Source organism: Hypanus sabinus, chromosome 7 (genome assembly GCF_030144855.1).
Source record: "Hypanus sabinus isolate sHypSab1 chromosome 7, sHypSab1.hap1, whole genome shotgun sequence".
Lineage (NCBI taxonomy): Eukaryota > Metazoa > Chordata > Chondrichthyes > Myliobatiformes > Dasyatidae > Hypanus > Hypanus sabinus.
In genome coordinates, this window is record NC_082712.1 from 155,302,538 (window position 1) to 155,316,596 (window position 14,059).

Sequence of the window (14,059 nt, forward strand, 5' to 3'; positions counted from 1 at the left end):
CACAGGTGACCAGCTCCTTTTGCTATTTAGCTAAGCCGTCTTCCGTGGTCAGGCCCACCAATTCCGAGGCAAATGGAAAAGGACGCACGTGGGCTTTCCACCGGCTGTCGCTATTACGCTGTCACGGGATTTCTAGCATTTCTCCTGGTGCGTCTAAAGGGGTTGTTCCCCAGACCCTCTTTTATCCTTACTCACGGGGTCTCAGATGTCAATCAGGTTGGGAGGATGCAATCCCACTACCAACCCCCTCTGATCATTCCCTGAGGGCTTCCATGAAGTACAGTGCTCAATACACAATTCCGTCTCCAAGAGACAATGGCCATTTCCCGTGGCTTTGTATTGCTGAGGGGCCAGGACATTCCAAACCCCTTTGTGGATTCTGCGTTTCTTTCTCTCTTTTCCTGGGTCTCCTGACCTGAATTAATAGCAATCTTGCGATTCTCAAAAAGGAGGGGGCTACTTTGTACCCTTCGGCCCGTCAGAGTTGGGGCACAGGCGTAACACATGTGACTAATCTGTACGTTCTTGGAATGTGGGAGGGAACTGGAGCACCTTGAGAAAACGAAGATGGTCATGGGGAGAAGCTCTTTACAGGCCGCGGTGGGATAGAGCCAGGTCGCTGATACCATCATAGCATTGCGCTAACCACTGCGTTACTATATGAGCTCTGGAATATACACTTCTTGTAAAACTTAGCAAAATAGTGAAGCATAAACTGGTGAGCAGTTGTTGCTAGGATTAGACAAGCTGCAGAACAGTAAACCGCATTGTGCCGAGTATCAGATGTATTAGTGGGGGCAACTATGTCTGATGGTCTATGAGAAATGGATCTCTTTACTCAATATGTTTCAGTTTAAACACCAGTAGCAATGGATGCTCTGTAGAGTGAAAGGTGTGGAAAAGACAGAAAATATCTCCAGGCATAAGGCAGGCAGATGCTTTTATGCGTACAATGCTCTGCCACAGTCAGCCCTCCTCCAGCTAGCTCAAGGCTGTTACAGTTTTAGTGAAGCCACTGATAGGCTTTTGTGGATTTGTCCCATTGCCAGATGGCCATGATTTGACCGGTAAGCCCTCGTAAAGAGTGCAGTAAAATTAGAGCATTTGCAGATGAAATGCAAGTTTTGGATAGAGAGGAAGTATCTGAGGGGATAAAAGATGACAGAGAGGGATACGTTGCTAGTTGTAAATAGTAGGGCACTGAGAAATGTTCATGAACAAAGGGACCTTGGGGTTGAAATCTATTATTCCCTGAAAATGATCATGCAAGTAGACAGGAAGATGAAGAAGGTATGTGGCATGCTTGCCTTCCTACTGTAGTTGGAACGTAGACTATAACAGTTGGGACGTTTTATTGAAAATCTACACAGTACAAGCTGGACTGCACTTTATGTGTTATGAGCAGTTCTGACAGCCACAGTACAGGAAGGATATGGCTGTTCTGGAGAAAGTGCAGAGGAGGTTACCAGGATTGCTATCTGGATTGGAGGATTTAAATGCAGAGGTCGTATAAGCTGGATTTGTTTATTCCGCAGCAAAGGAGGTTGAAGGTGATAGTTTTAAAAATTACAAGAAGCATTGATGAGGTAGATCTTTCTCCATGGCAAAAACAAAACAAAAGCATAGGTTTAAAGTGAGTGTAAGGAGTGTTAAAGGAGTTTCAGGGGGATTTTCTTTACACAGAGGACTTACTGCCAGAGGAGATGGTCGTGTCACATACGTTCATAATGTTTGATACAGTGGGACAGGCACTTAAGTAGACAAGGCATGAAAGGGTACAGGCGTCCTGAGGGAAAATGGCGTTAGTATGGTTGCGCAGTGAGTTCGGCATGGTGAAGTAGGCCGCAGGACCATTTCTATGCTCTACGACTCTATGATTAGCCAGGGACAACACACTGCTGCTTGAAAAGATAGCATGGGGAGTGAAATTGTGCAGCCTCCATCCAATGTTAGACGGTAACAGACCGGGAAGATGCCCTCTGCATCTTCTGAAGGGCTTGTTATATTCATGCAATAAATACCAGCTTTGTCAGTGATGACCACCTACATAAAAATGTATATAAAATTGTTGGTTTGGTCTTGGAGTTTAAGATCACTTGGCCTTAATTTGGTGTTGTTTTCCATTTGGTTTCACTTAGGAGGAGCAAAAAAACCACAAAGATGGCTGATTTGCATAGGGAATAAAAATCACCTCGTGCAAATGTGTGTTGCTGGATTTTGGCTAAAGGCCATTTTTGTGTCAGTCTGGAAGAGCTGAGTTCCAGCTGTGCTTTGCCAAATCTGAGTTCAGATTGCTTGTGAATGACAGTTTGAGTGATTGTCTCATTAACATGAATTGACCCGAACATACTTTCTTTACTCCCTTGTAGGGTATTCAGAATATTACTGTGTGGGGGTACTGTATGCAGTTCAGGCTAGTTATTTATTACGTATTGGTGGCAGAAAAATTAATAATCTCAGATTATCTACAGGTCGGTCAGGATCAGTGGAGAGAGAAGAAGTGTTTAGGGGCATTGATCTTTTGCCAGAATTGGAGAAAGTGAGAAAAGAAGTATGTTTTAAATTTCAGAGGAGGAGGAGGAGTGGAGAGAACAGACAGAATATCTGTCAGGTTGAAAGCAAGGTTGTCCAGATGACACATAGGCTGTTAAAGCAATCTCAGAGATTGTGATGGATATTTGCAAATCACATCTAATCTATCAATTGAGGGGAATGAGTACAACAGGGGGTACCAGTGATTAATCTGGGATGGTGAAATGTAAAAAGACAGCAGTTACTGAAAATGTGAAATAAAAGAGATGGCTAGAAATATTCAGCAGATCAGATTGCATCTGTGTGGAGCAAAAAAATAGTGGTAATTCAACTCACAATACTTCCATCAATTGAAATAAACTGTCCTCCAGTCCCACCCACCATAGAGGCCTCTTGCTCATTGTGAACTGAAAGGGCTTCCAGTGTGAAGTGGTTCATTTTGGTAGGTCAAATATGATGACAGAATATAGAATTAACGTTAAGACTCTTGGCAGTGTGGAGGATCAGAGGGGTCTTGGGATCCGAGTCCATAGGACGCTCAAAGCAGCTGCGCAGGTTGATTCTGTGGTTAAGAAGGCGTATGGTGTATTGGCCTACATCAAGCGTGGGATTGAGTTTAGGAGCCGAGAGGTAATGTTGCAGTTATATAGGACTCTGGTCAGACCCCACGTGGAGTACTGTGCTCAGTTCTGGTCGCCTCACTACAGGAAGGATGTGGAGCCATAGAAAGGGTGCAGAGGAGGTTTGCAAGGATGTTGCCTGGATTGGGGAGCTTGCCTTATGAGAATAGGGTGAGTGAACTCGGCCTTTTCTCCTTGGAGCGACGAAGGATGAGAGGTGACCTGATAGAGGGGTATAAGATGATGAGAGGCATTGATTGTGTGGATAGTCAGAGGTATTTTCCCAGGGTTGAAATGGTTGCCACAAGAGGACACAGGTTTAAGGTGTTGGGGAATAAATACAGAGGAGATGTAAGGGGTAAGTTTTTTTACGCAGAGAGCGGTGAGTGGAATAGGAATGGGCTGCCGGCAACGGTGGTGGAGGCAGAAGTGATAGGGTCTTTTAAGAGACTCCTGGATGGGTACATGGAGCTTAGAAAAATAGAGGGCTGTAGGTGAGCCTAGTAATTTCTAAGGTAGGGACATGTCTGGCACAACTCTGTGGGCTGATGGGCCTATACAAATTGCGCTATAGGTTTTCTATGTTTCTGAGAGACTGTGAGGGCTTCGCTGGTGTTGTGAACAATGAAGGACTTTCCTAATGCTGGAGAAGGATGTAGATCAGATGAAAATTAAGATGGAGAATTGGCAGATGAAAATTAATCCCAGCAAGTGCAAGGCGATCCATTTTGGGAAGTCAAGTTGGGATGGGACACATACAGCTAATGATAGGGTTCTACGGAATGCCAATGAGCAAGGGGACCTGGGGACCCAAGTTAATTGGTGCTTGGAAGTGGTAATACAGGTAGATAAAGCAATGAGGAAGGCAGTGCTTGTTTGCCTTTGGAAGTCAGAGCATAAAAGCTGGGATGTTTTGTTCCATGGTAGAAGCATCAAAAGCAAGGTGACCTAGATTTGAAAGGAAGAGGCATACATATATTTATTTAGGGATATGGCCCAGCGAGCCTGCGTCACCCCAATTTACACACGTAACCAATTAACCTACTGACTTGTACGTCGTTGGACTGTGGAGAGGAACCACAGTACCCAGAGGAAATCCACGTGGTCGTGGAGAGGAACTTGCAAGTTCCTTACAGAGAGTAATGGGAATTAAATCTGGGTCCCGCTGGCACTGTCATAGTGTTACACTGCCACGTCACCCCAAAGTGCTGATTTAAAGGGGATCTGAGGAGCAAATCTTTTACACAGAGAGTGGTTGTTATCTGGGGCAGTGGCATTTTTATTTTGTAATTTTTAAATTTAGAGGCACAGCACAGTGCCAGACCTCGTAGGCCAATGAACCTGTGCAGCCCAATTACATCCATGTGACCAGTTAGCCAACTGACCTGTGTGTTGTTGGAATGTGGAGGAAATCAGAGCACCCAGAGGAAATCCCTGTAATCATGGAGAGAGCATACAAACTGCTTACAGACAGGGCTGGGGAATGAACCTGGGTCACTGGCCCTATAATATTGTTACACTCACCACTCACTGCTGTGTCATGGATAGAATGAAAGGGACCTCAAATGGACAAAAGTGAACACCACCGGTATCGACATTGTTTCTCTTGTGTAGAACTCTGCTAATCCATTCCTTCAACAGCCTCAGAGCGGACTCTCAATCAGGAATATTGCAGTGATATTTAATCAAGAGTGAAGGGGATGCTTTCCAAACCAATTTAACTTGCCTCTCTGCTAGCATGGCATGGTGCAGTAAGGGTATTGTTATGCTGATCTCTGCAGACATCGATGAATGTGCTGAAGATGGATACTGCAGCCAAGGTTGTACCAATTTAGATGGAGGATTCCAGTGCTGGTGTGTCCAGGGATATGAACTGCGTCCTGATAAACGTGGCTGCAAAGCTCTAGGTGCGTGTATGCTTTTACTCGTTTAGATGATTTATTACACTGGACTACAAATTTTTTCAAAAATGTTTCTTCCTCAGAATTTTTTTTTGTTTATGATAGACTGCTTGAAGATTAACACAAATATCATTTCAGACTACTCGTATCACGTAGGACTTTTGAGAAACAACAAATTAACTTATTGAATATAATGTGTTTAATTGCATAATGGTGCTGATGCTTTGCAATAGTTCAACTAAGTTAAAAATATTTTGTTAATGATTTTGTACTCCGTGTCTGAGGCTTCTTGCTTGAGTGTCCAATAATAATTCGCCAGCATTGATGGATTCCAGTTGCCCTGGTATCTTTTCTCCATGACCACAATGTCCTGGTGAAACCCTTCACCACGCTCGTCACTAACAGCACCAAGATTTGCAGGGAAGAGGTCTAAATAGGAATGCAGAAAATTAATCTTAAGAGACATGTTGCATTTGATGGTTTTATATGCTTGAATCATGCTTTCAACCAGCATTGTTTGATACTCCGTAGATGCCGAGAAAGATTTCAACAACTTCTTTGAATGCCTTCTGTGTGATTTTCTCCGGTCCCACTAGAAATTCTTCAAATTGCCTGTCATTGACGACCTGTTTGATTTGTGGAACAACAAAAATGCTTCCTTAATCTTGGCATCAGTTATTCTGGGAAGCATCTGTCTCAAATATCAAAATCCCTCATAGAAATTTTTGAGCCTGATGATAGTAAATCCCATCCTCACAGTCCTGAACCCAATAATTATTCCCAAAACCTGTCCTGCTATGAAGCAGCCACGCCGCCTAGTCATGCCCAAGCATGCCTGGACAAGATAGGAAACTTTCTAGCTTACATTGTAGGCAACATTTTAATTGACTTGAATTATGAGTTGAAATAATAAACTTAAGTGATTTCAAAAACTGGTGCGTGATAGGGAAATTTCATGGTGTTTTTCATGATCAGTAGCCCAAAATTCATAAGAAACACCTAAAGGTATTCTGGAAGCAAAATCTTTGTTGTCCAGTGTTATTAGTAGCTTATGGTAGCAAGTTTTAACAAAAGGAAAGCATCTTTTCCAGATTAATTTTCCATATAATTCGCCTTCAGCTTCTATATTTGTGCTTTTTACTGTTCGGAGCATTACTTTGTTATTTATTGAGACGCAGCACAGAATAACCCTTCCTGCCCTTCGAGTCGTGCAGCCCAACAATCCCTCAATCACGGGGCAATTGGCAATGTCCAATTAATCGACCCACCAGTGCGTCTTTAGATGGTGGTTCTAATCAATGTAATATAAGTGCAAGTTGTTATCATTCCTTGGTTTCAAAGGTGGGTTGATTCAAACTGCTCTGTTCACCCCCCTCCACCCCCCCCCCCCCCGCCTTTGAAACATTAGCGCATAAGAGGAAGGGATACTTGCAACCCAATATCTCCAGCCACTCTGCCATAAGGTGATGTGACTCCATTCATGGAGACCAGCGCACAGGGAGCAGGTAACTTGCAGCAAGTGGCACCAGATGGTGTGGATACTTAGGAAAAACGGCCCTTAAACTAGCAGGCGATGTAACTCTGGTGATAGTGAGCTCCATTTCTCCCTGTATAAACAAGTTCCTTTTAAATCCTTTAACAGTAATTGATGTGAGGAAAGCTGCACACACACACACACACACACACACACACACACACACACACACACACACACACACACACACACACACACACACACACACACCCCCCCCCCCCCGCAGGTCAGACAGCACCGATGGAGAGGAAAATACAACCAACGTTTCAGGCCACAACGCTTCATCAGAACCAAGTGATCAGGAGTGCTGATGAAGTGGCTCAACCAGAAAATGTCGACCGTTTATTCCTCTCCATGGATGCTGTCCGACTTGCACAGTTCTTCCAGCATTTTGTGTGTTGCTCTGGATTAATAGACAATAGGTGCAGAAGTAGACCATTTGGCCCCTCAAGTCTGCACCACCATTCTGAGATCATGGCTGATCATTCACTATCAATACCCAGTCCCCGCCTTGTCCCCATATCCCTTGATTCCCCTATCCATCAGATATCTATCTAGCTCCTTCTTGAAAGGGAATTCTTGAATTCCCAGCATCTGTACAATCTTTTGTGTTTATGTCTTGGGAAAGTTGAGTTTGACTATGGCATGATCTTTAACTCACCTGTATATCATTGTTCTCAAAAGGACCGGAACCGGTGCTGCTGTTTGCAAATCGGATTGATATCCGTCAGGTGCTACCCCGCCGATCAGAATACACCCTCCTCCTGAACAACCTGGAGAACGCCATTGCTCTCGACTTCCATCACAGCAAAGAGCTGGTGTTCTGGTCCGATGTGACCTTGGACCGGATTATGAAAGCAAACCTGAATGGAAGTAACGTTGAGGAAGTTGTGTCAACTGGTCTCGAGAGTCCAGGTACACGAAAAATAATGGAGTAAAAAAATTAGTTCAAGTATTACAACCAAGTACGATATTACTAATCATTGGTTATATTGTTTGTGTTCATTAAAATGGCTTCTGACATGAATGTCTTTTAATGATAGTAAGAAATGGGAGCAGAAGATCATGGTTGACCTTCTACCTCAGCTCCATTTGCCTGTCCTATCTCCCAATCACATTATTCTGTTAATATCCAGGAAACATCTGACCTCTGTTTTGAATGAACTCAATTTCTGAGCATCTGTACCTTTCTGGGTACAGAGTCATCTGATCTGATCGGAGTCAGAGTCCAAAGAGTCATCACACTTTGAGTGAAGAAATTTCTCCTTATCTCAGTCCTAAAGTATTCATACCTTATTCTGAGAATGTGATCACTGGTCCTGGAATGTGACTCCTTAGTCCCGGAAAGCATGCAAGCAGTAAGGTTTCATGAGAATGAAGCTCATTCTTCTTAACTCTGGAGAATAAACCGTTTAACTGCATCTCCTCTTAGATAGCAAACCTGCTATCCCAAGAGCCATTTTCCTGAATCTTTGTTGCACTCCCTCGAGGGCAAGTGTATTCCATCAGGGTGATTATTTCAGCGTGACAACTTCAAGGAGAATAGGCAAGGCATTATGGGAAGAGGCCTCCATCCCTATCCCTATCCCTATCCCTATTTATTTATTTTTATTTAGAGATAACAGCAACAGGCCCTTCTGGCCCCACAAGCCTGTTCTGCCCCATTGCACCCATGTGACCGACTAACCTACTGAACCATACACCTTGTACGGAAAGAGGGAAGAAACTCAGTGGTCGCAGGAAGAACGTACAAATTCCTCACAGACGGTGGCGTGAATTGAACCTGGGTCGCTGGCGCTGTAGAATGTTCTGCTAACCACTATGCTACCATGCCAGCCCAACACTGCTGTGTGCCCCCTTGCCTCCCCCTCCTCCTTGCACACCCCACAAATGGTCATGCACATAAAGCAATAACTTGAGTTTTTAGGTGTGGATGCTTGCACTGTCTGCATAATATCAGGTATGTGTATCTCTAAAGGTCACGGAAGTTTAAAGTTCTGCATATCCACCTTATCATCTTGTTGGAGATGTACAGAGATACTGCACACAGTCCCTGTTGTTTGGAGTCAATTGGCAAAAGGCCTAAACAATGCCAGTTGGTTTGCTTCCCCAACATGAAAGACAAAAAGAAAGGAATCACAACAGTGAAACACTATAAAGATAAATGCAGCTGGTTGTAAAAAATAAGATAAGCGATAATAGAGGAATAGATTGGTGCCGACATGGTGTGGAACGATACTCAGCCATCAGTTCAGAGGCCTGATTCTATTCCATTTCAGTTGCCATGGTAGGTGGAAACTGAATGGCATTTTTCCCCCCCTTTCCTTCAAATGCTCTATCATGGTCATATGTACTGCAGGCACTCGGCAGAGAGCTGCATTCAGAGGGTGCAATTTCCACTTGAGAAAAAATTAACAGTTCATATCATGAGAGCCACTTATTCAAGTTAAACTGGGTGAAAAATAGCAGCAAAATAATCTTTATGATACCGGACTAATTGCATCTTTGAATTGATAAAATGAGGCGAGAACACTCTTGTCAAATAATTAATTACTTTCAAAACAATTGTCATTCTAAAAGAGCATTGAACACTATAGCACAGTACAGGTCCTTTGGCCCACACTGTTGTGTCAGACTTTTAACCGACTCTAAGATCAATCTAACCCTTCCCTCCTGCATTGCCCTCTATTTTTCTATATGCCTATCTAAGTTTCTTAAACATCTCTACCTCTACACTTTGTGTAATAAAAAACTGTATCTCTGTGATTACCTCAGCATGACTACTTTAAGAAGTAGACAACAGACAATAGGTGCAGGAGTAGGCAATTCGGCCCTTCGAGCCAGCACTGCCATTCACTGTGATCATGGCTGATCATCCACAATCAGTACCCCATTCCTGCCTTCTCCCCATATCCCTTAACTCCGCTATCTTTAAGAGCTCTATCTCTTTTTTGAAAGCATCCAGAGAATTGGCCTCCACTGCCTTCTGAGGCAGAGCATTCCACATATCCACCACTCTCTGGGTGAAAAAGTTTTTCCTCATCCCCATTCTAAATGGCCTACCCCTTATTCTTAAACTGTGGCCTCTGGTTCTGGACTCCCCCAACATCAGGAACATGTTTCCTGCCTCTAGCATGTCCAATCCCTTAATAATCTTATATGTTTCAATCAGATCCCCTCTGATCCTTCTAAATTCCAGTGTAGACAAGCCCAGTCACTCCAATCTTTCAACATATGACAGTCCCGCCATTCCGGGAATTAACCTTGTGAACCTACGCTGCATTCCCTCAATAGCAAGAATGTCCTTCCTCAAACTTGGAGATCAAAACTGCACACAATACTCCAGGTGTGGGCATGCTAGTATGGGCAAGGTGTGATAGGAAGAGGTAAAGACCTATATCCCCATCCCTATTTAGTTATTTTTATTTAGAGTAAAATGCAATTCAAGTGTAATTGCCATTCAACCATACACATAAATACAGCCAAACAAAATGTGTTCCTCTGGGGCCAAGATGTGAAACAGTGCATACAATCACAAACAGCACACCTAGTTACAAGAGAACATACAGTCACAAAATAATATCAGCACAAGTCCCTGAGTGGCGTGGACTGAAGATTGATGGTGCATGGGATGTTGTCCTGGGCAACACCGTGCACCAAGTATAGGCATTTATTAGTACTCAATTCCATTATTCTTTGTACTTTAGGAGTCTCCTGCCCTTTCCAAATAACATTGTTTCAAAAACTTGAAAGATATTGAACTATCATTGCTTAATGGGTCAGGTTTTCCGGAAAGATTACTGTGTGCAGTAATATTATGCATTACATTAGAAATGAGTCATCAGGTCTAGATGTGCAATGACAATTAAATTGAAACCTCTTATGAGCATAATTATTAATACTCTGCACTATGCAGAACACCGAACATAGGACACAGAAAATCTACAGCACATTACAGGCCCTTCACCCCAAAATTTTTTGCCGACCATATAACCTACTCTAGAAGTTGCCTAGAATTGCCCTACTGCATAGCCCTCTATTTTTCTAAGCTCCATGTACCTATCTAAGAGTCTCTTAAAAGATCATATTGTATCCGCCTCTTCCACCTTCACTGGCAGTGCATTCCACGCACCCACCACTCTCTGTGTGAAAAACTTACCTCTGATATCCCTCTTGTACTTACTTCCAAGGACCTTAAAACTATGCCCCCATGTGTTAGCCATTTCAGCCCTGGGACAAAGCCTCTGGTTAGCCACACAATCAATGCCTCTGATCATCTTATACACCCCTCTCAGGTCACCTCTCATCCTCTGTCACTCCAAGGAGAAAAGGCCAAGCTCAATCAGCCTATTCTCAGACTTTCCAATCCAGGCAACATCCTTGTAAATCTCCTCTGCGCTCTCTCTGTGGTATCCTGCAGTGGGGTGACCAGAAATTAATGCAGTACTTCAAGTGGGGTCTAACTAGGATCTTATATAGCTGTATCATTACCTCATGGCTCTTGAACTCAATCCCACATTTGATGAAGGCCAACACACCGTGCGCTTTCTTAACAACACTGTCAACCTGCCCAGCAGCTTTGACTGTCCTATGGACGCGGACCCCAAAATCTCACTGATCCTCCATACTGCCAAGTTACTTACCATTAATATTATATTGTGTCTTCAAATTTGACCTATTGAAATGAACCACTTCATGCTTATCTGGGTTGAACTCTATCTGCCACTTCTCACCCCAGTTCTCCGTCCTATCAATGTCCCGCTGTAACCCCTGACAGCCCTCCACACGATCCACAACACCTCCAACCTTTGTATCATCATCAAACTTACTAATCTACTTCATCCAGGTCATTTATAAAAATCACAAAGAGGAGGGGTCCCAGAACAGATCCCTGCAGATCAGCACTGATCACTGTCCTCCATGCAGAATATGAACTATCCACAACCACCCTTTGCCTTCTGTGGGCAAGCCAGTTCTGGATCCACAAAGCAAGGTCTTCTTGGATCCCATGCTTTATTACTTTCTGAATGAGCCTCACATGGGGAACCTTATCAAATGCCTTGCTGAAATCCATATACACTACATCCACAGCTCTCCATTCATCAATGAGTTACATCCTCAAAGAATCCAATCAGGTTCGTGGCATGACCTGCCTTTGACAAAGCCGTGCTGAATATCCCTAATCAGATTATGTCTCTCCAAATGCTCATAAATCCTGCCTCTCTGGATCTTCGCCAACAACTTGCCCACCACTGAAGTCAGACTCACTGGTCTATAATTTCCTGGGTTATCTTTTGAAATTTGACCAGGTTCACATTTGCAAACCATTTAAACTTTCCTTCATGTGGCACAATTCTCGGTGATGATGTAAACTGGAAAACATAACACGGCTGACACGAAAGACGGCCAGACTCGGTGTCAACTTTGTTCTGTGAGTGTTTCCGGCACCCAGCACTGCTGGACCTGTGAAAAAAAGAAAATAAATGGCAGAAGACTGCTCTACCCTGGAGCCGGCTTTGATCATGAACCTTGATGCAGTTTCAAACCACCTGATCTATCCATCATCCTGTTCCGCAGAATCGACCCACTGGGAGACAGCCAGAACAACCTTGTCCTCATGAAACCACCTGTGAATGCGTGATTGGCATCTGCAGCTTGTCTAATGAGGCATGGGTTAGATCAGTGAGCTTCAGCTTTCCACATTCTGGCCCAACTCACAAAGCTCTGCAGTTTGTTGTGCCTGTGGAGGGAAGTTCACGTCATTGCATTTGAACAATAATCAGCTCAAACTAAAGAGAGCGCTGATGAAAAGTTTTGATGCAAATCATTCAGTAACAAGCTGTACACCTCTAGGAATTAGAGTCACAGAGTCATTGTGCACAGCAGCAGAGAAACAGGCCTTTCAGTCCATCTAGTCTATATCAAACTATTAGTCCAACCTGTACCCCGGTCATAGCCCTCCATATTCCACCTAGCTGTGTACTTATCAAAATTTCTCTTAAATGTTGAAATCGAACCAACATCCACAACTATCACTGGCAGCTCACTCCACACTCTCACCTCCCTCTGAGTGAAGGAGATTTCCCCCTCATGTTCGTCTTAAACAATTCACCTTTCACCCTTAACCCATGACCACTAGTTCTAGTCTCACCCAGCCTCAGTGAAAAAAGCTTGTTTGCACTTACCCTATCCCTACCCTTATAATTTTGTATACCTCTACCAAATCTTTTCTCATTCTCTTGTGCTCTTTTCTCACTGCTGCCATCAGGTAGACGGTGCAGGTGCCTCAGGAGTCACACCACCATGTTCAAGAACAGTTACCATGCTCAACCATCATGCTCTTGAACCAAAGGGGATAGCTACACTCATTTAAGGACTTTATATCTGCATTTGCACAGTTAGTTTACAGTTCTGGATGTTTACAGTTACTATTCTATAGATTTGCTAAGTGTGCCCTCAGAAAAAGCATCTCAGGGTTGTATGTGGTGGCTGGTATGTACTCCAAACTTCCCACTTTGCTCCAGGGAATAAAGTCCTCATCAATTCATCTTTTATTTATCAAATCTTACTAAGGCACAATGGACTGAGTATTATGTTGCTGTAATTACAGTATTTTGAATAAAAAGTTGAACCATAGCAACACCTGCTATTTCAGGTGAATGCTAAGGTCCCATGGCAATGTTTTGAAGCAGGACTCATTTGGCCAATATTTATTCGTCACTGAAAATTTTATTGGGTCTGTTTTTTTGCTGCCTTTTGCAGGTTATTCTGAGCAGAACCAGACATTTTGGGCAATTTAATAGCAGTGCGTCCCAAACTTGAGTGCTTATATTGTTAAATGCAGAAGTCTCAGACGTAATGACAAATTTGGGAAGGGTGGAATCTGTCAGTCCACTCTACCAGTAGTGGATCCCAGAGGCAGAAAATTGCCTCTTATCCTGCACCTTCTCAAAGCCAGTTTTGTTTCAGTGTGGACTATATCAGGTGTTTATGTGTGGTTCTGTTAAGATAACGATTCAAATCTGCTGAAATCATTGACCCATAAGGCTCAGGAGGAAGGGTGTAGTTTCCTAAAGTATGTGGTCATTTTCTAATTTCTAACTTTGAACTTTATTTATATTTTTGTTGATATTACTGACAAGTTCAGTAAAGACATTGTAGAAAATTGTAATAGTGTTTATTCCGATCTATATCTTTAATATTTTGGAGACGGGAATGTTTATTTTCAATTGGATCTGGTAAAGGAAATGACAACAATAATTATAAAAGTTTGGAACTGCTCAGACAAAGGCAACTTTTATCATTCATCATGTTCTATCATTTGCCTTTTACTGTCTTTAACAGGATAATTAGTTGAACAGTGGGGAATTGTTACTGAAAAGTCTGTTGCTTCCATTGGTAGATATAAAGAGGTTTTTGATCTGATTCTTGAAGTAATGGTAGAGCAGAATACTGAAAGCAATTGTAAAATA

The 14,059-nt window shown here is 43.0% G+C and overlaps 1 protein-coding gene across 1 annotated transcript in view; it reads left to right on the forward strand.

Annotated features, from left to right (window-relative positions):
- Positions 1-14,059, forward strand: part of lrp4 (low density lipoprotein receptor-related protein 4) — a 432,001-nt gene that overhangs the window by 333,334 nt on the left and 84,608 nt on the right. The window contains exons 11-12 of the mRNA XM_059975983.1: positions 4,934-5,059; positions 7,272-7,502. Of these exons, the coding sequence (XP_059831966.1) occupies positions 4,934-5,059; positions 7,272-7,502 (357 nt within the window). The remainder of the gene's footprint in view (positions 1-4,933; positions 5,060-7,271; positions 7,503-14,059) is intronic.